Here is a 25,675-nt window from a genome sequence, read left to right as displayed (position 1 = left end):
GCTTCATAAAGTGGTATTATGGTTATTTAACAGGGTAATACTCACTCCACAGGAGGTGGATTGTTCTTCTCTAGTTTTTTAATGAGGCTTAGTCCTAAGAATATAAAGCTGGATTTATTAGGAGCTAATGTAGCTCTGTTGCCAAAACTCCAAAACAAATAAAAATTAAAAGCCAGAAAGAAAAAAGCGAAAATGAAGTTGGGATTTACTTTTACATTATGAGATAGGAGATTTTTAACTTTTTTTTTTTTTTTAAGAGGAAGTATGTGTGTATTTTTGTCATAGGAAAAGACTGATACACTGGAACATGAACTGAGAAGAGAAGTGGAAGATTTGAAACTTCGTCTTCAGATGGCAGCAGATCATTATAAGGAAAAATTCAAGGAATGTCAGAGGCTCCAGAAACAAATAAACAAACTTTCAGACCAATCAGTAAGGACAGTTTGAATGCATACCTAATATTTCCTTTATCAGTATTTTTGTTAATGAATCAAATTTACAATATTCTAAAGTTTTATTTATGTAAGTAACCTCTGTACCCCACATGAGGCTTGAACTCATGACCCTGAGATCAAGAGTCACATACTCTTTCAACTGAGCCAGTGAGGGGCCGCCAGATTTATAATACTCTAAATATCAACCTTTTGAATATAATTTATCTCTGCTAATTTGAAATCATTGGTCTGATTTGAAGTCATTGGTCTAATCTTGCTAATGATACATATTTTTTTTTTAATCTGGAGTTTTTATTTTCTGGAAAACCAACAAAGGAAGCAAGGGTAGCAGCAGGAAAAAGAAAACAGGAGGAAGGTTCCTTTTTTCTTGACGATTTCCCTTTAAATTCTTGATAAATGTCATCACTTAAAAACTCTATACACAGGGCACCTGGGTGGCTCAGTCGTTAAGCGTCTGCCTTCAGCTCAGGTCATGATCCCAGAGTCCTGGGATCGAGTCCCACATCAGGCTCCCTGCTCCACGGGAAGCCTGCTTCTCCCTCTACCACTCCCCCTGCTTGTGTTCCTGCTCTCGCTATGTCTCTCTCTGTCAAATAAATAAATAAAATCTTTAAAAAAACAAAACAAAAAACTATACACATATTGAATCCCTTCTTATGACAGCGATGCCTGTCCTCAATGGGATTCACCATTGATTATCCCCAGGGTCTTTGATATATTCTCAGTTTTCATTGTTGGGTTCTTCTATTCATAATCACTAGATTAGGAAGAGTTAATGTTAGCTAATTGTTTTATATTCCATTTGAGAGTGGGTAAGCAGATTTAAAGAAAAAAATTATTTCTGTTCTGATGAATGTTTTAATGTGGGTCCTTAAATTGTATCTAATATAAGGTTTGCTATGTAATAGAATGCTGGAAGTGAAGAAACATTTAAAACCTGTAGTTGAAAATGATACGAAGTTCTCTTTGTAAACAAAATTTATCATATTCTATATGGTACGGATGATAATTTTTTTTTTTTTCCAAGATTTTATTTAGGGGCACCTGGGTGGCTCAGTCGGTTAAGCATTTGTCTTTGGCTGGGGTCGAAAATATTTATTAGATCATGAGCGGGGGAGGGGCAGAGGGAGAAGTAGATTCCCCACTAAGCGGGGAGCCCAACATGGGACTCAGTCCCAGCACTCTGGGATCATGACCTGAGCCGAAGGCAGACACTTAACTGACTGAGCCACCCAGGTGCCCATTACAGATATTTTTACAGAAATACATCTGGTAAACTAAAAAGGTTTTTGTGAAAAAATATACTTTGAGTTTGACCCACATGTATGGGTTTTGGTTTGGGGCCTGTAAGTATATTATGACTTTGTAGTAGGTGACCTAGGACATTTCTGTGTCTTTTCTTGGTGGTGGTTTGATGATTTGACAGGAAAAACCAAAATAAAGTTTTTCTCTTTTGTAACATTTAGGTCAGTTGGTAAGGTGATGTGTGTTACCTTTAGTTTTTGTTGGCCTTTAAGACACAATAGCAGCTTTGTGGACTTCTCAGGATTTCTTTATGGCAATTACTGAAGGAAGGAAATACAACTCCTTGAATAATTTATTTTAATATTTTGAATAGGCCAATAGCAACAGTGTCTTAACAAAGAAAATTGGGAATCAGCAAAAAGTGAATGATGCCTCAATAAACACAGACCCAGCTACTACTGCCTCTACTATAGATGTAAAGCCACCACCTTCTGCAGGTAAAAATCTTTTAGACCTTTTGTGTAGTGTCCTGCCTTGACGAGTATTGATACTTACTTACACTGCCTTGTTCCAGGTGTACAAATTTAAGGAAGCTTCAAAAAATTCTTATAAGTGAGAGGATTAAGGCAAAGATAAAGGAGGGGTCTAAAAGTAAGAAAGTCATACATGTGAAATATATAAAATGTGTGGACCTACTATTTATCTTCATGAGAATATTCACAAGTATTAAATGAGCTGGAGTTTGTAAACTTATATGCTTATAGCAGCAGTTAGGCTATAGGACAAAAGCCAATGATTGACTCTTTAATATCCCACTAAATGTATGGAATTTTGAAGCATTTATGGAATTTTAATTGTACAGTTCTGTTGGTGGGAAAATAAATCCCCTGTTGATGGTTTTCTTTATCTTTTACTTTTTTTTTTTACTTCTTTGGATCATTAGGGTACTTCCTGGTTAGTGAACCTGTTGGCAGAAAAGTTAAATTTTTATTAGTTTATTAACTTCTAGATTAGAAAGACATAGTGAATGATAAACAACATGAAAATTTGAACTAACTCTAGGTTTTCATTTGGCCTAAATTTTTTTCATCTTATGTTAAAGATTTGACATAATGAAAGTTGGCACTAGAGTATATAAAAATACATTTCCTTCTGTAGTGTTTAGGGTAATTGCTGTTTTAGACTTTTTAAATGTAAATTTCCCATGCTATTAAATATTTAGTTAGGTTCAGCCACTGTAGAACAGAATCCTGACTTACATTTCTGTACATCCTCTATCTAGAGTGGTGTTGTGTAAATTATTTATTTAATAAAGACTTAGTGAATAGTAATGAAGGACTAGAAAAATGATTTAAAGTGTTTTTTCAGAGAGTATGGCTTTCTACTTACCCTGTCTATTCAGTTATATGAAGAGAACAAGTGTGCCATTTAAGAACTGTTTTTAGTTAATTAAAAATAATGATCCTTTTCATTATTGAATGTGAACTTGTTTCTGGCCAAACTAACATAAAAAATTCTCACGTAGAGTTTATATTATCTTGCTTTATTTAGTGTATGAATAGATGATTTCAGATAGGTGTTTCTCTCCTTTAGTATTCCATTTACTGACCTTTAAGTTATTCTTAAGTTATTCTGAACAGGAAGATAATATAAGGGGCAAAATAAGTTTTAATAATATTTTCTGCTTTTTAATAGCCGAGATAGATTCTGACATGGTAACAAAGGGACAAGTCTGTGAAATGACCAAAGAAATTGCTGACAAAACAGAAAAATACAATAAATGTAGACAACTCTTGCAGGTAAGATAGCTTTCTTGTAAATGGAAGATTTATTAGATATAATGGCGTAGCTTACCTTTTTTTTTTTTTTAAATCCTGGGGTTTTGTTTTTGCTTTTTTTTTTTTTTTTAAATACCCATTTACTTAGTGTCACTTTTTTTTTTTAAGATTTTATTTGACACAGAGAACACAAGCAGGGGGAGCTGCAGGGAGAGGGAGAAGCAGGCTCCTTGCTTAGCAGGGAGCCTGATGCAGGGCTCAATCCCAGGACCCTGGGATCATGAGCTGAGCTGAAGGCTGCCTCTTAACCAACTTAGCCACTCTGGTGCCCCCTTAATTTCACTTTTGAGATGATGAAAGGGAGTTCTGTGTACCTGCTCATGTAGGCCTGTGTGTAAAATTATCCTAAAATTTTCTATTTTCCTTTCTTGATAATGGGCAAGTGATTAATTGAGGTTGGCTATTTTTGTCTGTCTTCTTAATAAGGATACATTGAAAATGTATCCTTGAACTTGGAGCATCATAAAAGGGAAGTAATTTTTTTGCATTAACTGTAATAATAGCAAAGAATTTTACCACATCTTAAAGTAACCAAATTTACAAAGGGGGAAAAGAGAATGTTAATCAAATGAGCTGTTGCCTTTATGATGTTACTTATTTTGACTATTTTAAACTGTATTCTTCATACATTTCAGTTTTGCAACTGTCTTGGTAGGGTTCAGTCCTGGAATATTTAAAGGACAAAGGGAAAATGCTTCTCATTTATACCTGATTTGGAGAAGGGAGGCAAAGGTGTTTTGTGTTTGTATGATTTTTGTTAATTTTTTTGTGTATGTTTCTCCATGTAGAGAGGGGAAGGATATTTAGAGTTAACTATAGAATGATGAAGTCCATACATTAGTTTAGTGTTACTGTAATAATTGATTTAAAACATCTTGTCAGTGCCTTTTAAATAATATTTAATCTTTTAAACTTTATTTTTTTTTTTTTAAAGATTTATTTGAGAGAGATCGCAAGAGAGAGCATGAGCTGGGGATAGGGAGAGGGAGAAGCTCCCTGCTCAGCAGGGCTCCATCCCAGGACCCTGAGATCATGACCTGAGCCCAAGGCAGACGCTTAACCAACTGAGCCACGCAGGCGCCCCAAATCTTTTGTTACTTCAGAGGATCCTTCCTTCTGTAGGATTGATTTATTAGAACAGTTTTACCCTTGAGTTCAAAGTAGTTGTTTATAAGGGACTAAACTTTTTTCATTAAGTCTGAAACACTTCTAGATGGATATTTTTTAAAATGTCATTATATAGTAGTATTGACAGAAAGATAGAATGTGCTTAAGCTAAAAATTTCCTCAAGGCATTTTTCCCCCGTGTTGAAGTGCAGTAAACTGCATATATTTGCTGAAATCCAGTAAATTGCTTATAATATTTGAAGCCTGCAGTTTGATCAGTTTTGCCATGTATATAGTTGTGAAACTGTGTCCAGATAACATTTCCATTACCTGCCAAAGTTTTTACCCATTTGCAGTTCACTTCTCCCTCTATCCCCATCCCCAGGAAACTATTGGCTTGCCTTCTGCCTCTGTAGGTTAGCCTACTTTTTGTAACAGTTCATATAAATTCAGTCATATGGTTTACTCTTTTTTTTGGTCCTCTTTCAGCATAATTAATTTGAGATTTATCGATGTTGTTGCTTATATTGGTAGTTCATTCCTTTTTATTGGGAGAGTTCAGATCTTCTGCTATTTTAAAAATTGAGTTCTTCTTTTTATTACTGAGTTGTATGTGTTCTTTATTCTGGATACAAGTCATTTGTGTGATATGTGTGGATATTTTCTCCCAGTCTGTGAGTTGCCTTTTTCATTTCATTAATGGTGTTTTTAGAAAAATTTTCAATTTTGATTAAGTACAGATTTACCAATTTGCTCTTTTATGTTTTGTGCTTTTTAAAAAGATTTATTCATATATGTGAGAGAGTAGGGGAGCAGAGGGAGGAGAGGGAGGAGGAGAGAGTGAGTCTTAAGCAGGCTCCATTCTGTTCTAAGAATCCAACTTGTAAAGATTTTCTCCTATCTTCTGTAAGTTTTATAGTCTTAGGTTTCACATTTAGGTCTATTTTCATTTTAAGTTTATTTTTGTAAAGGTATGGTATGTGAGGTATGGTATATATCATAATGGGTATTAGGTTGATCTAGCCTTATTTGTTGAAGACTTTTTCTCAGTTGAATTGCTTAAAGCGTATTTTTAAACTTTACCTTGAATATAAGACATTCAAAATGAAATTTTCCAATTTACACTTTGGTCATGATTTGTAACTCCTTTCAACATTCTGAGTTGTAGAGAAGAAGCAGTGTATAAGAAGTCAACGTAGGGATTTTCTTGGTCAGGAAATCCCAATGTCTGGAAACAGTTGTCATTATAATCATACAGTTTTTATTACTTCCCTTTGTAGAAGTAATATATGCTTATTGTGAAATCTTATGGCATTATAAAAATAAAGAATAAAGATGGTAAAAGGTACCATCATGATCCTGATTCCAAGAGATAAGAGCTATTAAGACTTCATATTTTTTTTTTAAAGATTTTATTTATTTGAGAGAGAAAGAATGAGACAGAGAGAGCATGAGAGAGGGGAGGATCAGAGGGAGAAGCAGACTCCCCGCCGAGCGGGGAGTCCGATGCAGGACTCGATCCTAGGACTCCAGGATCATGACCTGAGCTGAAGGCAGTCGCTTAACCAACTGAGCCACCCAGGCGCCCAGTACTTCATATTTTTCTACACAGCACTATATGGAAATTGTGTTAACTTTTAAAAATAAGATTATACTATCCTGTTTTTTGCAGCATACTATTTTCAATTAATGTATCTTGACGTTTTTACTTGTTAATTTGTAGATCTTTGTTCTTTTAAATATATACTATTCCATTGTAGGGATTTAAAATGATTTGTCCCGGGGCACCTGGGTGGCTCAGTCATTAAGCATCTCCCTTCGTCTCATGTCATGATCCTAGGGTCCTGGGATCGAGCCCCACATCGGGCTCCCTGCTCGGTGGGAAACCTGCTTCTCCACTCTCCCACTCCCCCTGCTTGTGTTCCCTCTCTGTCTCTCTCTCTCTGTCAAATAAATAAATAAAATAAAATGATTTGTCCCATCTTCCACTGACATTTTTTTCCTTTTTTTTTTTTTTTTACATTCGGTTATTTCAGTATTGATAGTGTTAAAACAATGTTATAATGATAACATTCAGCAAATATCTAAATAGGTTTATATAGCTATTGGCTCTATTTGGATTTAAAATCTTTTTGTGTAATTATGCTAATTTCGTTTAGGATGAGAAAACAAAATGCAATAAGTATGCTGACGAACTTGCAAAAATGGAACTGAAATGGAAAGAGCAAGTGAAGATTGCTGAAAATGTAAAACTAGCACTAGCTGAAGTAGAGAATAATTACAGAGTAAGTTCGGTATTTGTATAGTTTGAGGCATAGTGTACCTAGTACTTTTGCAAATATGTTAGCTATAATTTTTACCAATCTAATGGGCAGTTTTAATATAGATAATTGGAATTGTATTTTTGTGTATAAATATGTACTACATATTTAGTTGAGTGTAGTTAATTGTGAACTGAGAAAATAAATACATGCGTTGCCATTGTGACTTTAATTCTGTGCACTCAGTTGGCTAATTAAAATTTTATTTTTAAATCATGCTTAGTTTCTAAGATGAAAAGTGATCATTTCATTGTCCTATTCACTTAGAAACAGACATGAATGTGTATGTAAAATTATTTTAGGGCCTTTACGTTTTTGTGGGAGCATAATAATACATGATCAGTAATTTTAAAATTTATGTAAGCTATTAAATGAATCACCAAAATGTTTTACTTGTGATCCTACAAAATACTGCAAAGTGATACAATCATAATTTTAATTATTTTTGCCAATGTAATACTAGGCAACAAATAAGCCCAAATGGTAAATGATATTTGTAAGACTGTTAGAGAAAAAGATTAGCAGCCTGTTTAGCTAATTAGTAGGAAGATCTTTTTGCTTTAAGGAATAAAGTATAATCTTACATATTTTGAGATCTTACATATAATTTGCATATTGTGTGTGTGACTAGAGACCAGGAAGTTCTACATGATTTAACTTTGCTATATTATAGCTAATTGTACTTACAATCTAATTTTTAAATGTGGTGTTCTTAAAGACACCAAGAATTTAGGTTTCCCCTCTGGGGCCTGGAGAAGGTGGCACATTATAGGTAATTTTACTGGTAGTTCTTTATCTTCATCTACTGTCAGAATGAAAATTTCAAACTTCTAATTCATGAGATTATTATTGTTTATGAGATCCCTGTGGATATTGTTTTCAGTGGCTGGCAGCTTCCCTTACTATTTATAAAGTGTGAATACTGAATTTATATGAGCTTTTATCTTTGCATATTGACTAGAAAAAATAATTTAGTAAAATTAAAGCCTGTATATAGAGAGAGCTAGTGAGCACACACTATGTTAGCTGTTATGTGGGTGATCATACAAGTAAGGCACAATGCTATGTATGTTTAAGGAGTTTATAATCTAATAGGGATTGCTTAGAAGTATAATGGTGATACTCACAACTATGGCATTCACGACTCAGGTAGTCATCTGTCAAACCTGTGGGAAGCTAGCTAATGTTTTTAGTTCATTTAGATCATGTTAGAAGTGAGCATCTGAATTAAACAGCATTATAGATTATGCAGCTGGTAAAGGTGCTTAGCTTTTTGTTTAGTGCCCTTTCCCTTATTTTGTACTGTTTAGACACAGATACTCACTAGACAAGGCAAAATGGGATGAAGTTCTACATGAATGAGAAGTCTAATTAATGAAGTACCTTAGGGCTGTTTCCAGTGGAATATTTAGGAGTTAAGCATGGAGAAACCCGACCTTTGAAAGACCAAACTGGAGGGAAGAAGCAGAGCTGGGAAAAGAAAGAAGCATCATTTTAAGCAGATTGAAAAGCATTTATATAGATTTGGAGGTGAAAAGTGGAGAGCACAGCCTGGAAATTTTGAGCAGTCTTGAGTAATAGGACTTTAATGTCTGTGGTGGTGTAGATTGGACTTGAAAGATAGCTTAAACCACATTTTGGGGGGCCTAAAATGGAATTGGAGTGCTATTTGCTATTAAGAATTTCCTAGGAGTAAAAGGACCCAACTATAGTAGGTCTTTTTGAAAACAGTTTGGTAACCCTGAGAGGATTTACAGGTGGGAAGGGTGTTTGAAGGTAAGAAAATTAAAAGTATTCTCAGAATTACTTGGTAATAAAGACCACCCCCTTGGGTACCTTCCCTGATCACTTATTATTGAATAGGACATGAAATAATTGAAAAATAAGTTTGTGTTTGTATTCATAATGTGGTTGTTAAGTGAATGAATGACTAAAGAGACTGAAAATGTTGGGGAGTGGAGGAAGAAGAGGAGGAGGAAGTGTAACAGCTTCCTAGCTTCAGTCACAGTGGGCTCTGAGATTGGTAATATCCGTTAACGGAAGTAAGAAAAGTAGGTTTGGGACCTTTTGCCCTTAAAGTGTGGAAAAAATGAAAACATGTCACCCATCAATTGAAAAGACAGGTTTGGGGAAAGAAAGATGTGTGCCATGTGAGTAAATATTAGTGATTTATTCCCATGGGGATCATAGTTGTGAAGGCATAGAAAAAAGGGAGTTTTCAGGGAGAACATAGAAGCCAAAGAAGAAACTTTGGAGAACACTCATATTTCTAATTGTGAAGTTCAAGAAGTGGACACAAAAAAGAGCACGAGGGGATGATATTGTAGGTGAAATTTTATGTAAACTGGGAGAAGTTGTATGAGTATGGGAAGTTGGTCAATAATGAGAAGTAATCTAGAGATTTCAAAGAAATACACTAAGAAAAATACACAGATATGGTAATTGGAATTTTGATAGAAGACTAACTCTTGGTGTGTAAGGAGAGAGTAGGTAATGAAAAAGATTAATGATGATTTCTTTTTTCAGCTTCAGTTGGTGGAGAAAGACAAAGAAATAAATGGTCTAACTTCACGTTTGGAAAACCTCTCCAGGGAAAAGGTATTGAACAGTGTACTTAAAAAATCTTTCAGGGTGCTTGGGTGGCTTGATTGTTTATGCGTCTGGTGCTTGGTTTTGGCTCATGGTCTCAGGGTGGTGAGATCAGGTGCCATGTGTGGGACTCTGCTCTTGGTACAGAGACTGCTTGATACCCTTACTCCTCCCCCTGCTTGTGCGAGGGGGTGCGTGTGCACTTCCCCCCAATAAATAAATAGAATCTTAAAAAAAAATCATGATGATGAATGATACTACAGCTTATGAAGATACACATCTTACAGTCATGTGAAGGTGGCTTTGAAAAAAAGTTAAATGAATAAAGAAAAGACTGAAACAGATGTTAGTACTCTCAGTGGAGAATGTTTACAGTTAAATAATTTTATTTTTTAAAATTATTTATTTTTAGAGATAACGTGTGGAGGTTGGGGGCGGGGCAGAGGGAGAAGGGAGAGAGAGAATCTTAAGTAGGTTCCATACCCAGCACAGGGTCTGATGCAGGGCTTGATCTCATGATCCTGATCATGATCTGAGCCGAAATCAAGTTGAACTCTTAACCAGTGGAGCCGCCCAGGCGCCCGTAAATAATATTTTTAAATATTTTACTTTATACTATGAAGAAAATACTTAAGGATTGAAATTTAACTTGGTCTTTGTTACGTATTTTGTATTTAACAATAAACTCTATAATGTTTAAATTTAGGAAGAGTAAAAAATTTAAAAATTATACATAATGTCTATCTGGTTTTCTTTTGTGATAGGAAACATTTTAGAAGTTGTTTAACGATTTATAGCATAACCTAACATTGAAACAGAGCATACATTTATAATGTAAAACATGCTGTAGTGCAGCATTTCTCAAAGTGTAGTTTGAGGTCTTTTGGGGGGTGGTCTCCATCCCCTTTCAGAGGTCTACAAAATTGAAAACTATTTTCACAATACTACAATGTTATTTGCTTTATTCCCCACTGCGTTACATGTATATATGTATATATATTCCCCCCCCCCCACCCTGCCGTGTTACATTTGCATGCAGTGGTGTGTTTTGAATCAAGGCAGTTGCACCAGAGTGCATTGGTATAGTTACCATATTCATCTTAACTATTGCATTCACAGTTTAGAAAAAAAAAAAAGCCAGTCTCACTTATAATGAAACAGTAAAATAATCTTATTGAGGCTTGACCTTGGGGTGCACATCTTTTTAATATTCTGTGTGATGAAATGGGAAGTACCCCCAAAGCACTTCTACCTAATCAGGTATGATGGTTATCTTAAGGTGAAGCACTTGTGCAGTTGTTTGGGTTGTGAGCTGAACTAGCTGCTCTTTTCATAGCATATCATTTCCCTATTAAAGAATGACTAATAGACAAAATTTGTTTATTCAAAGTAGGGTATTCGGCAGGTATTTTCTTGAAAAGAAGTGAAGCAAGCCTGTTACTTTATGGAAAAACAGTTGGTAGTATTTGTTGCCAATGATAAAATTCAAGCTTCTAAGCAAAAACTAGAATTTTGGGAATCTTGTATCTGATACCATAAGCTTGATAATTCCCAATGCTTACATTTCTTTTTTTTGCTCGTGCCCATAGATGTCTACCTTCCATCTTCCTGTCTTCTTACCTGACAGTCATCAGTATGAACTCTTTAGTCAGTGAATTAGAATTTGTTACTGTTCTTAATTTGATGTTCCTGCAGTCCTAGATTTGGTCAGTGGGAGCATTTTCAAGCTGGTTCCTGATATGCCCCAGTATCAAAAGGGGTGATGTTGGTTTTTTGAGCATGTAGTACTTTTCTAGCATTGTAAGATATTTTAGCTCATCTTGTACCTTTCTTAACTCATCTTTGAAATTGTCAGTTTCTTTTTTTGTTTTTTTGTTTTTTAATAACTAGAAAGATGCCCTGGTCCAACCCTGGAATTAGTTCTTTTCCAAGGAGTTTCTGGTTCGGTATTAGTGGAAGATGGTATTTAGAAAACAAAATATGGGCCCTAGGTGTGTCCATGATTACTGGTGCTCATTGCTTCTAGATCTTTTCAGTGGGCAGAACTAAGAAACATTATTTTAGATATTATGAGTTCTAGTTGAACTCCACATGGTTCTTACTTGCCTTCCTCTTTTCCTATTTGTATATGTGCCTTCCACACTGAGAATCCTGCGTGTCCAACAATACCAACACGTATCTATTCATTTGCTAAATCTGATAATCCACATAAAACAGCTTCAGAATTGCTAGAGCCATATCACTATCAGAAAGATTCCTATTAGGAATAGAATTTGAGATTGTTTGAAGTTCTTTTTTTTTTTTTTTTCCTGTCTGTTACACTTGAGTATATTCAAATAGCCTTTTCTTTTCTCCCTCTTCCCCCTGTTTTCTCTCCCTCCTTTTCCTTTTCAGTGTGTGGTAACACAAAATGGCAAGTGGGTTAAAAAGATTCCTGCAAATAAACAATGGATTAAAGATAATTAAAACAATAGGACAAATGAAGAGTGAGAAAATGATTTTTTAAATTTCTGGTATGAGGTTTGGCCAGGTGTATTGCAAAGTTAAAGCAATGATGCTCTAAACAGATCTGACAAGAAGTTGCCAAGGAATACATATATAGGGGCGCCTGGGTGGCTCAGATGGTTAAGTGTCTGCCTTCAGCTCAGGTCATGATCCCAGGGTCCTGGGATGGAGCCCTGCATCGGGCTCCCTGCTCGGTGGGGAGTCTGCTTCTCCCTGTCCTACTGCTCCCCCTGCTTGTGCTCTCTTACCCTGTCAAATAAGTAAATACAATCTTTATAAAAAAAAGAAAAGAGAAATATATTCCAAATACTTCAGACAACTTTTTGAAAGAAACCCAGCTCTAAGTGTATATTGTGCTTGGAGATACTAGCTCTAATCCTAGAGAGAAGCAGTCAAGATACTTTCTATATTTTACATGTATAAAACATACATTTCATATCTGATTTATATGTATAACTTATACATAAGATTGTATAGAATATATATAATTACTAATTCATATTCATATAGTGTTGTGTTTTATATACATACACATATTTATTTTGAAATTTTATGAAGGATAGAGATAGTCCTGAGTGATTATAACCACTTGTAAGTTATTGTTATATAAATGGCTGAAATATTCAGTAATATAGTGACTGTATTATGCTGCATTAACAAACTTCCCAAAAACTTAGTGGCTCAAAACATTTGTTATTTCACAGCTTCTGTGAGTAGGGAATTCAGGTATGGCTTAACTGGGTCCTCTGGCTTTAGACCTCTCCCAAGTCTGCAATTAGGGTGTCGGAGGGGGCTCAGTTACCTCATGGATATAGATCTATTTCCAAGGTCACTCAAGTGATGTCAGGATTCAATTCCTTGCTCTAGTAACTGCCAAGGAGCAGACACACTTCCTTCTCTGCCATCTTCCATGAGGTCACTCCCTTTCTCTACTCTTGACTCAGGTAAAAGGTTATTCAGAACACCAGGTAACCTTTAAAAATGTAAAATTGATCACTCCCTTGCTTAAAGCTCCATAATGGGCTTCCTGTGCACTTAAAATAAAACCCAAAATTTTTAACATAGCCTGTGATACTTTGTATGACTGGCCTCCATTTCTCTCTATTCCCATCTGAAGCTACAATGTCTTGTTTCACTATCCTCTATTTTAGTCTGCTTTAGTAGTTCTCGAACTTGAGCTTCCATCGGAATCACCTGTATTGCTTGTTAAAACAGATTCCTGGGCCCACTCCCAAAGTTTCTATTTTAGTAGGTTTGTAGTGGAGCTTGAGATTTGCATTTCTAAGTTCCAGTGCTACTGCTCTGGGAACCACACTTTGAGAAATGTTCTAGTCACCCAGGCTTTATAGCTCACCAGTTGCTTTATTTTCTCAGGGTCCTCATTCATTTTCTTTGCCAGAAATATTCTTGCCTACAATTCTTTGTTACTTTGTTGGACTCTTTTTTTTTTATGAGTTTAAACATATGAGAGTAGAATAATAGAATGAATTCTGTTATACTCCTCACCCAACACCAGTAATTGTTATACTTTATGGCTGTCTTATCTGTGCAACCATAATTACCTTCCCTCCTCTCCCCAGAGATATTTTTTCAAGTATATCCCAGAATTTGTATTATTTCCTTCTAAATATTTATTCATAACTACTCTTTTAAAAAATTTATTTACGGGCGCCTGGGTGGCTCAGTCGTTAAGCGTCTGCCTTCGGCTCAGGTCATGATCCCAGGGTCCTGGGATCGAGTCCCACATTGGGCTCCCTGTTCGGCGGGAAGCATGCTTCTCCCTCTCCCACTCCCCCTGCTTGTGTTCCTGCTCTCGCTATCTCTCTCTCTCTGTCAAATAAATAAATAAAATCTTAAAAAAAAAAAAAATTATTTACTAGAGAGCATGCATGCATGCATGCTCAGAGGTGGGGAGGGGGAGAAAGGGAGAGAATCTCAAACACTCCATGCAGACCCTGGAGTCTGACACAGGGCTTGATCCCACAACTCTGAGATCACGATCTGAGATGAAACCAAGAGCCAGACACTCAACTGACTGAGCTACCCAGGCGCTGCCCCTCACCCCACCAACTACTCTTGACTCCTCCTTCAAGTCCCAGAATAAATAATAAATGACTCTTTTTTTTTTTTTTTTAAGCTTTTATTTATTTGACAGAGAGGGAGAGCGCAAGCAGGGGAAGCAGCAGAGGGAGAGGGAGAAGTAGGCTCTCTGCTGAGCAGGGAGCCCAATGCGGGACTCAGTCCCAGGCCACTGGGATCATGACCTGAGCCGAAGGCAGATGCTTAATCCAATGAGCCACCCAGGCGCTATTCCCCGCCTTCCCCCCCCCCCCCCCCCCGACTCATCCTTCAACTCCCAGGATAAATGACTCTTCTTCAGTAAGGCCTTCTTTGACCTTCAGTCTGAAGTATGTGCCTTTATTAAACTCAAACCTGGGACCTGTACTTTATTTCATAGCACTTAACATAATTTGTAATTAATATTTATTTCTGTGCTTACTTAACATCTGCCTCGTCTGCTTTTAATTGTAAGATCCATGAAGAGAGGAATCGCTTCTATTTTATTCACCATTGTATTTGTAGCTCCTAGTACAGCACCTGATATTTGAAGTTAAATATTAGTTGAATTAATTAATTTAAGCACTCTAGGAGAGGCAAACCAGCTAAACAAACTTTTGTGCCCTGGAACTGTGAGAGAGGACTCCTAATAAAATCTTTTTTTTTTTTTTTAAGATTTTATTTATTTAGGGGAAAGAGAGAGCTAGCTAGAAAGAGCACAAGTGAGGGAGTTAGAGAAGCAGGCTCCCCGCTGAGCAGAGAGCCCGATGTGGGGCTCAATCCCAGGACCCTGGGATCATGACCTGAGCCAAAAGCAGACACTTAACTGACTGAGCCACTGAGGCGCCCCTAACAAAATCTATTTCTTAAATCGTGGAGGCTTTTTAGGAGAGTTATGAATCAGCCATCAATATTATTTTGCTAAGGTAAGTTAACCACATTCATGTCATACATGTTTTTGAAGGTAGAGGAGGTCTTAACGGGAGTTCTTGACCATGATTGTTCTAAGGGCCTTTTGATAGTCTGGTGAAATCTGTGTAATATATATTAAATATATTAATATAAAATATATAAATTATATATTTATGACAAATATATATTATATATATTAATATATATTAAAAGATGTAATGTAGAGAAAGTGTGAGTGGGGGGAGGGGCAGAGAGAGAATCCCACGCAGACTCCTTCCAAGCACGGCACCAGATGCAGGGCTTGATCTCGGGACTCCAGGGTCATGACCTGAGCCAAAATCAGGAATTGGTTTCTCAACTGACTGAGCCACCCAGGTGCCCCAGAAATACTTTTAAATGAATAAAGCAAAAAGAGAATCACAATGGAAACGAGTTACACGAAATAGTTAAAATATTAAAACAAGTTTATGATATATGTGACAGGTAGTATATGTGCTTATTTAAAAATGTTAAGATTTAGCATGTCTAATAATTACCATAATTTCAAGGTAGTGAAATATAAAGGCTGTGTTGAGATGGCTGCAATAACCGTAATATGAAGTGAATATATCTGATTCTGTAGGTGACAAAGGTATTGCAACTATTGCTGTGTTTTGTTTTTTTTTTTTTGCCTACATTCATAATTGAAAAAATGCTAAATTTCAGTTCAAAGTTAGTGAAAAGATACAAATTTATTTTCCTCATCCAAGTTCATTTATCTCCTTAATTCTAAACATGGACCCTTTGGGGGAGGTGTTGTGAATGCAAATTTGAGAATCAGATTTTCTAAGTCAAGAGCTCAGTTTTCTGATTTACCGAACAACCTACCTATGGCTGTCTTGTTCATGTCCCTGTGTTCTGTTTACCCTGCCTCCAGTTTCCCTCATGAGGAATCAAAGCTGCTTGTTACTGGTCCTTTTCTTACCCTGCATCCTATTTGCAGGGGATTTATTGCATCTCTGATGGTAGAGGAGAGGAGTATTAACTTACAGGGAACTCTTTATTACGTTGGAATCTCTATGAAGTTGCTTGACTTACCGTAAATCTTACAATGAAACCCTTGACTCCATTTAAGTAGTTTATTGTTTGCTTACAGAAGAATTTCACCATGTTCTTCTAAGGTAGTTGGCTTAAATTTTTGTAGCAGTTTATCCTATCTACATCTTTTGCTGCGTTCCTGTCCTTTTCCTCTTGACTTGTCTTTGAAATATTTTTTGAATTTGCTTTCACTTTTTCTCTACTCCCATTGCACTTTCACAATTTTGAATTACATGGCAGCACTTTTTGAGTCATGGCAGGAGATGAGGGAACCTCCATTGAGGACCTGCTGTGTTCTGAACACTTCTCTAATTTCTTAGTAGTCCTAGTCCTAGGGCTGGAGAAGGTAAGTTCTTCAGGGTTATTAGTGCTGGAGCTGATGAACAAATCCAGGTGAGTCTGACTCTAGCTTACCATGTCATGCCATCCCCCTGCTTGTTGCTAATTCAAGTATGCCCAATTTCAAGTGTGCCCAGTATAGCTTTCCTAGAATAACTTTACTAAAGGGCCATGTTATGATTGTTCAAGAACTGTTAGGCCCATTGTAGTAAACTGTATGATACAGATTTGGCACATCTGGCCTTAAACTTGTCTTTTCTCTTGCTCTTCACATGCACCCTGTGCTCTAGCCATATCATTCGTTTACCCAATCCTGTAATATGTTGTTATTTCACATATCTTCTGTACTCTTTTCACATGCTTAGGAGGAACTTCTAATTGCTGTATCTCTTCTCAAACCTAAATTGACTTGAATTTTTCATGTTTACCAGTTTTGCTTTCAGTGATAATGACTTAACTGTTTCAAGGTTACTTCATTTAATGGTCATTTATATAGGTAAAAATTTGCTGACATAGGATCTCATCTCTATTCTCACGGGATGACATTAGCAAAACAGCTGAGTTTTACTTTACAGATGAAATTTTCCATTCTTACATCCGTGGTTAAAATTTCTGGTTGATTTTTTTTCTCTTTAACAGCTTTATCGAGGTACAGTTTACATGTAATAAAACTCACCTATTTTAAGTGCAATTTGATAAATATATATAGTTCTGTAAATACCATTATATTCAAACTGTAGAGTGTTTCCATTACTGCACAAAGTTCCTTCATGCTTGATTTTAGTCAACTCCATCAACTATCTCCAGTCCCAGACAATCACTGATCTACCTTCTGCCACTATATAGTTTTACTTTTTCTAGCATTTCGTATAAATGCAGTCATGGAGAATTTACCCATTCACTGGTTGGACATTAATCATTTTACCAGCTGATGTGTACATATGGATTATTTCTAGTGTTTTGCTATGAATAATGCAATGAACATTCTTCTTTTTGTAGACGTAAGTTTTCATTTCTCTCGAGTAGATGCCTAGGAATGGTATCGCTTTCTTATATGATGGGTATGTTTTTAAGAAACAGCCAAATTGTTTTTCAAAGTGGCTGTACCATTTTGCATTCCCACTAGCAGTGTATGAGCATTCCAATTGCCCTGTAGCCTCATTAGTAGTTGGTATTATTGAGTTTTAATTTCAGTCATGCTGGTGAATGTGCAGTGTTATTGTGGTTTAATTGTCCCTGATGACTAGTGGTGCTGGGCATCTTTTCATATGCTTATAGGCTATTCACATACGTATATATTCTTTAAGTATATATACTTAAAACTGTCCAACATGAGGCTTAAACTCATGACCCTGAGATTGCGAGTTGCATGCTCTACTGACTGAGCCAGCCAGGTGCCCCCATTCGTATATATTCTTTTGTGAAGTGTTGAGATCTTTACCTGTTTTTTAATTGGGTTATCTTTATTGGTTGTATTTGGTTTTAAGAGTTCTTTATATATTCTAAATACAATTCCTTTTTCATATGTCTTGGAAATATTTTCTCCCAATACGTAGCTTGCCTTTTCATTTTTATTTTTAAATTTTATTTAAATTCAATTAATTTACATAGTGTATTATTAGTTTCAGAGGTGGAGTTCAGTGATGGATCCATCATTTGCATATAACACCCAGGGCTCATTACATCACGTGCCCTCCTTAATGCCCATTACCCAGTTACCCCACCCCCCACCCACCTCCCCTCCAGCAACCCTCAGTTTGTTTCCTATACTTAATAATCTCTTACGGTTTGTCTCCCTTTCTGATTTTGTCTTATTTTTCCCTCCCTTTTCCTGTGATCCTTTATTTCTTAAATTCCACATATGAGTGAAATCATATAATTTGTCTTTATCTGATTGACTTCACTTAGCATAATACTCTCTAGTTTCGTCCACGTCATTGCAAATGGTAAGATTTCTTTTTTTTTTTGATGGCCGAGTAATATTTTAGTGTGTGTGTGTGTGTTTATACACTACACTACGTGTGTGTTTATACACACACTACATCTTCTATATCTGTTCATCTATGGATGGACATCTGTGTTCTTTTCCATCGTTTGGCTATTGTAGACCTTGCTGCTAGAAACATTGGGATGCATGTGACTCTTTGGATCACTAGGTAAATACCTAGTAATGCAACTGCTGGGTCATAGGGTAGCTCTGTTTTTAACTTTTTGAGGACTCTCCATACTGTTTTCCAGTGTCTTTTCATTTTTAAAAATATCTTTGAACAAAAGCTTCTAATTTTGAAAATAGTCTAACAGCAATATTTTTCCTAATGGTTCATGCTGTTTGTATCCTGTCTTAACAAATTTTTGCCTAATCCGAGGTCACGAAGATTTTCACCTATTTTTTTCTTTCACTAGATTTATGGCTTTTAGCTCTTATGTTTAGATTTATGATCCATTTGAAATTAATTTTGGGGGGAGTCGTCTGGGTAGCTCAGTCAGTAAGCATCCGACTTTTGATCTCAGCTCAGGTCTTGATCTCAGGGTTGTGAGTTCAAGCCCTGTGTTAGGCTCCATGCTGGGTTTGGAGCCTACTTAAAAAAAATAAAGTAAAATAAATTGTTTGTATGGTGTGATATATAGTCAAAGTTTATTTGTAGATACCCAGTTTTTATTTTTTTAAAGATTTTATTTATTTTTGACAGAGACAGCGAGAGAGGGACCACAAGCGGGGAGTGGGAGAGGGAGAAGCAGGCTTCCCGCAGGGAGCCCGATGTGGGTGGGGCTCGATCCTGGGACCCTGGGATCATGACCTGAGCGAAAGGCAGACGCTTAACGACTGAGCCACCCAGGTGCCCTGATACCCAGTTTTTTAAGCTTATGCTTCAAAGACTGTCCTTTTCCTTCATTGAATTATTTCTGCATCTGTGTTGAAAATTAATTGACTATGAGTATGGGTATATTTTTAGACTCTCTCTTTTGTTTTACTGATTTATATCAGGGGTCTGCAAACTAACATCTACAAGCCAAATATGGCTCATGGCCTATTTTGTAAACAAAGTTTTATTAGCATATGACCATGCCCATTCATTTAGGCATTACCTATGGCTGCAACAACAGAGGCAGATTTGAGTAGTTTTGACAGACTGTGTCCTACAAAGCTGAAAATATCTACTATCAGGCCCTTTATGGAAAAATTTTTGCCAGCTCCTAATCTGTTTATCCATATATCAACATTCTAGTCTCTTGATTTTATAGCTTTATTGTAAGTCTTGAAATCAAGTGTAAGTCTTCCAACTTTGTTCTTTTTAGAAATGGGCTATTTCAGGACCTTTGCATTTCTGGGTTCGTTCTTGTCAGTTTATCAAAAGCCTGCTGGGATTTTGATTGGGATTGTATTGAATGTATAGATCAATTTGGGGAGGAATTTATAAAAATGCCAAGTTTTCCAGTACATGAATGTGGCATATTTTTTCTTTTTATTGAGGTTCTCTTTAATTTCTCTCAGCATGTTTGTTGTTTTTAGTGTACAGGCCTTGAACATCTTTTATTAAATTTATTCCTAAGTATTTTAATATCTATCGATTCTACTATAAATGGTATCTTTAAAAACTTCATTTTTATTGTGTGTTGCTTACGTATCGAGATACAATTGATTTTATATATTGATCTTTTATATTGCAGTGTTGCTAAATCTACTCATTCTCCTAGTTCTGTAGATTCCTTAGGATTTTCTACATATATGATCATATCCTCTGAATAAAGATGATTTTACTTCTTTTCACTCTGCCTTAATCTTAATCTTGCCTTAATACACTGTTTAGAATCTCCAGTACGATGTTGAATAGAAGTGATGAGAGCAGACATCCTTGCCTTATTATTGATCTTAGGTAGAATCATTTAGTTTTTCACCATTAATATTCACTGTAGGGTTTTGAAGTGTCTTTTTTCATATTAAGGATGTTCCTTTTTATTTCTAGTTAGTTGAGATTTAAAAAATATATATGCGTGCCTGTTGAATTTTGTAAAATGTTTCTTCATCTATTTAAACGATATATTTTTTTCCCCATTAGTCTGTGAACATAGTGAATTATGTTGATTTTTGTATGTTAAGCTAAATTTGCTTTCTTGTGATAAAAACCCACTTGATTGGGGCGCCTGGGTGGCTCAGTCATTTAAGCGTCTGCCTTCGGCTCAGGTCATTATCCCTGGGTCCTGGAATCGAGCTCCGTGTCGGGCTCCCTGCTCGGCGGGGAGCCTGCTTCTCCCTCTCCCTCTGCCTGCTGCTCCCCCTGCTTGTGCTTGCTTTTTCTGTCAAAAAAAAAAAAAAAGGATAAAATCTTAAAAACAAACAAGACAAATCCCCAATATCTTTTTAAATATTGTTGGATTTGATTTCTTAAGGATTTTTGTATCAGTATTCATGAGCGATGAGGTTTGCAGTTTTCCTCTGATGTCCTTGTTTGTCTTTGGTATTAGGATAGTATTGGCCTTATAAATAAAGTAAGTTCAGAAGTGTGGGGTTTTGTTTTGTTTTGTTTTTAAGATTTTATTTGCAGAGAGAGATAGAGCATGCATGCACAAGCAGGGGGAGCAGCAGGCAGAGGGAGAAGCAGGCTCCCTGCTGAGCAAGGAACCCGATGTGGGACTTGATCCCAGGCACCTGGGATCATGACCTGAGCCGAAGGCAGATGCTTAACTGACTGAGCCACCCAGGTGTCCCTAGAAGTGTTTTTTCTCTAGTTTTGAAGGAGTTTATATGGGATTAGTATTTTTAAAATTTAAATTTGGTAGATTTTACTAGAGAAGCAGTTTGGGTTGCTTTTTGTCCTTTGACTTTTTTTTTTTTTTTTAATTTTATTTATTATTTGACAGAGAGAGAGAGCAAGCACAAGCAGGGAGAAGAGCAGGCAGGGGAGAAGCAGGCTCCCCGCTGAGAAAGGAGCCAGATGCAGGGCTTGATCCCAGACCCCCGGGATCATGACCTGAGCCGAAGGCAACCGCCCAACTGACTGAGCCACCCAGGCGCCCGTCCTTTGACTTTTATTAATAACTAAGTTGTAAGAGATTCACAGTTTCCTCTTAGCTCAATAAAAAAGGCAGCCTCTTGGCACAAATAAATTTGAAAATACATGGGGCTTTATTCTGCCTTCTGATGTTGTATGTGGAGGGGACATTTATGAGAAGTTGAGAGCCAGACTTTTCAATTGTATTCTTTAAACATAATAGGGAAGTAATTTTATTACATTTTAGCTAAATGTTTAATGCTGCCCTTATTATAAAATATTTGAATGCTTTCTGCCTTTGTTTTTGTTAATTTTAGGAACTTAAAAGGAATCTAGAAGATCAAGCAGAAAGGAAAATGGAAGGTCAGAATTCCCAGAGTCCTCAAAAGATCTCACAGTGTCTCAACACATGCTCAGAGCAAAATGGTCATGTTTCCACAGTGCCACATATACAGCCAGTTCTGCAGTATGGTAATCCTTATGCAACACAGGAAGCCAGAGGTTATTAAAATAATTTTGGTTTGGGCTTAACTGAATATGGAGGTTTTTTTGGTTTGTATATTAATGGGATTAGAAAACTGGTACAATTAACTCTAATAGAAACATTATCTTGTAACCAGTAGTTTTAATGTTTAACAGTAACTGGGTTCCTCTAGGAGTGCTGCACACAAAAGAGTAGTCTATTTGCTTATTACATATATTCTTATTTTTAAAAATCAGTGGGGTTAAAAAGGCATTTTTGTGATACATAAAAATGGTTCTTTATATCCTGTTCATCATAGCTATACACAGAGATTCTAATTATAGTACCAGGTTTCACTTCCCAAATTTTTATTTCAGATGGAGCAGATGGTGCTTTTTATCCAGATGAAATCCAAAGGCCACCTCTGAGAGTACCGTCTTGGGGACTGGAAGATAATGTTGTCTGCAGCCAGCCTGCTCGAAACCTTAGTCGGCCTGATGGTTTAGAAGATCCTGAGGATAGTAAAGTAAATTGAATTTCTATTTTTTGAGCCTGTTCCTTTTATTTTTTGTTTCATGTAGAGAGTTATGTTTGTGGAAAAGAGTGTGTTTTTGTGTATACATGGTGATTGTTTAATTTTTGGAAAAACCTGCTTGTATTTAAATTTGGAAAAATCAACCATTAATATGCTTCAGACTTACACTTTAGGATTTATACTAAAGTAAAAGATTAAGTTCAGAGAATGACCTCAATATTGTAGTTGTCAGTTTAATCTTTAAAACAGTTTTTTTGAGATATAATTGATATATACCTTTAATTCAGGTGTACAGCATAATGATTCAGTATTTGTATGTATCATGAAAGGATTACTACAAGTCTGGTTAACATTTGTTATCACATATAATTAACAAATTTTTTTTCCTTTGTGATGAGAACTTTTAAGATTTACTCAGCAACTTTCGAAAATATAAATTATTAGCTGTGGTCACAAATAGTTTAATTTTAATTATCACTGAGTAATTTACTATATTCTTTTGATTGCAGATGTACTAGGTTGGAAGAAGCAGTGTTAATGACAGTTAGACATCGTTAGTATTTAATAATCTTTCAGCAACCCAATACTGATAATTTGAGTTTGTGTATCATGTCATTTTTATTTTTATTTCATTTAAGAGATTTCTTCACCATTTAATAAGTTTTTTTCCTCATAGCAGCTTTTTTGGATTTCCTATGCATTAAGATGAATTTAAAAGAAATGCTTTATCGTGCTCTTTGCAAGTACAGCAGTATCATGACCTGTTTCTCATTTAATCTAGTTTGCTGCATTTAATTGCTATTAACCTTTGCAGAAACTGATCAGTGTTCAGACAGGCATGATTTTAGCCCTAGTGCTCAACACCCATAATGGAGAAAAATGTATTTCTCCCTCCTGCCTTTTGGCCTCCTATGTCCATTACTGGGAATAATTAGGAAAACTGTCAGAACTTTTGTAGCCTGTTTAAGGTCTAGACTATATTCTTACTGCTTTTTCACACCTTTACTTCACATTTTGCATATTTAATCTGATCATTCTTGGCACAGATGTTACATGTGACAAGCCTTTCTCTTCCGTAGTCATCTGCTTCAGTTTAATTAGCAGAATGTTCTTTCTGATCTGTGTGCTTTGCCCTCCTGCAAACCCATGAGAAGCAGTGTTAGAGTATTGTGCTCATTTGCTGACATGCTTAGATTTGGTAATGAGAGGGAAGGACTCTTAATAGGTGCACCTTGGATAATTGTATTTTGCAATTAGAAGATTTTTTTCACTTTAGACAGAAACTAATTTTTATGTACATTTAGACTTTTAAAAAAATCTTGTCATTACAATAACAAAATTCACTTGGAAGTGAAGTATTTTAATGAGTAATTTTTAGAATATATAAAGCAGATTTAGTTGACCTGTTCCTTTTCTCTGGTTCCCTGTCCTGGGAGTAATTAACAGCCACAGGACCTCAGAGTCAGGGTTGAGGCTGCCTGTTCTCTAGTCTACTCCAGTCATATACTTGCCAGATCTCCTTTCTGCACCAGAAATTGGTCCGCTATCAGATTAGATGCCTTTTGTGACTCCCTTTTCCCTAATAATTGCAATAGCAATAACTGTAGCATCATAATTATGATGATCGTGATGGCACCAAACATTTCTCAATTTGCCAGCTAGTGCATGGCTGTTTAAATATGTTAACTCATTTGTTCTTCATAGCAGTCCTGTGAGGTAGGAACTATTACAATGTTTTCTTTTATAATGGAGGAAACAGAAAGATTAACTGACTTGCTTCATCACACAGCTGGTAAGGGTACAGTCAGATGAGGATTTGAACCTCATCAGTTTGGCTATAGGAGCTATGGTCCTAACCACCTATCAGTCTATCAGATAGACTAAGCCAGAGGTTCCCAAACTTTCAGTTCATGGCACCTTTGGCGTCTAAGTAAATTTTTTATGATGCCCTATAGGCCAAAAGAAATACTTAACAATTTCCTAACAAGTATAGTAACCATTTGAAAAAAAAAAAAAAAAGTATATACTGAATTGAAAGATTCTTATTTTTCATTCTTAAATAAGCACCGTTACTGATGGGATGTATGTGGTTGTTGACCACTGTACACCTTCTCAAACCTTGGAATTGGATGGGACAGACCACATTCATTTCCTGATTCACATTGATTTTCACAAAGCACATGCTTTACATTTCAGCAGCTGCCAAATACCCAGCGTCTTCTCAAAGATAAGGTGTCACTGAAAAGAATGTTGAAACTGAGCTATCTTGAACTAGTTGTTCTTGTGATATCTGACAAATGTGGAGTGTTTCTGCATATTTCATTAACTTAGAAGATTAAAACTATCCTTTGGTACCCTGTGAATTTGATATGGTGCCCTAGCAATGGGAGCATGGGTCTAAACCCTTGCTACTCAGAAATACAGTATGTGGACCAACAGTTTTTTTCTTTTTTCTTTTTTTTTTTTTTTTTTTTTTGAGAGGGAGAGAGGAGAGGCAGAGGGAGAGGGAAAGAGAATCTTAAGCAGGCTCCATGTCCGGCGCAGAGCCTGACACAGGGCTTTATCTCACGACCCTGTGATCATGACGTGAGCTGAAATCAAGAGTTGGACACTCAACTGATTGAGCCATCCAGGCACCCCCCAAGTTTCTTAATTTTGATAAAGTCGAATTTATCCTATTTTTCCTTGTACTTTTGTTGTCAGATCTCAGAAACCATTGCCTAATTCATAGGAAGATTTGTCCCTGGGTTTTCTGTTGTCTTTGCTCTTATTTAGGTTTTTGGTTCATTTTGAGTTAATTTCTGAATGTGGAGAAAAATAACATTTGAAAAGTAATGGAGATCTTGCTTTTCTTTAAGTTTTTTATTTTAATTCCAGTATAGTTAACATGCAATGTAATGTTAGTTTCAGGTATACAGTATAGTAATTCAGCTGTGCTGTACATTACTCAGTGCTCATCATAAGTGTACTCTTAAATCCCCATCACCTTTTTCACCCATCCTCCCTCCCCTATGGTAATCATCAGTTCTCTGTAGTTAAGAGTGTTTCCTGGTTGGGCGCCTGGGTGGCTCAGTTGGTTAAGCGACTGTCTTCGGCTCAGGTCATGATCCCGGGGTCCTGGGATCGAGTCCCGCATGGGGCGTCCTGCTCAGCGGGGAGCCTGCTTCTCCCTCTGACCTTCTCCCCTCTCATGCTCTCTCTCTCGCTCTCGGAACCTCCATAGTTTTCTACAATGGCTGC

General features: G+C 36.4%; 1 protein-coding gene across 7 annotated transcripts in view; it reads left to right on the top strand.

The window, feature by feature from the left end:
• TAX1BP1 (Tax1 binding protein 1) overlaps positions 1-25,675 on the top strand; it is an 84,927-nt gene that overhangs the window by 46,250 nt on the left and 13,002 nt on the right. Inside the window, exons 10-16 of one of the 7 annotated variants that reach the window (XM_045864519.2) lie at positions 286-432; positions 2,074-2,197; positions 3,396-3,499; positions 6,805-6,930; positions 9,493-9,564; positions 21,755-21,800; positions 22,278-22,426. In XM_045864519.2, coding sequence (XP_045720475.2) covers positions 286-432; positions 2,074-2,197; positions 3,396-3,499; positions 6,805-6,930; positions 9,493-9,564; positions 21,755-21,800; positions 22,278-22,426 — 768 coding nt within the window. Of the gene's footprint in view, positions 1-285; positions 433-2,073; positions 2,198-3,395; positions 3,500-6,804; positions 6,931-9,492; positions 9,565-21,754; positions 21,939-22,277; positions 22,427-25,675 lie in introns of all 7 variants that reach the window. The other 6 variants (XM_064575118.1, XM_045864518.2, XM_064575120.1 and 3 more) reach the window with 6 other exon arrangements.

The sequence above is a fragment of the Mirounga angustirostris genome, unplaced genomic scaffold (assembly GCF_029215605.1).
Source record: "Mirounga angustirostris isolate CCGP_5_RB_7025 unplaced genomic scaffold, mMirAng1.0.hap1 SCAF_12, whole genome shotgun sequence".
NCBI lineage: Eukaryota > Metazoa > Chordata > Mammalia > Carnivora > Phocidae > Mirounga > Mirounga angustirostris.
This window is presented reverse-complemented; position numbering and strand designations above follow the sequence as displayed.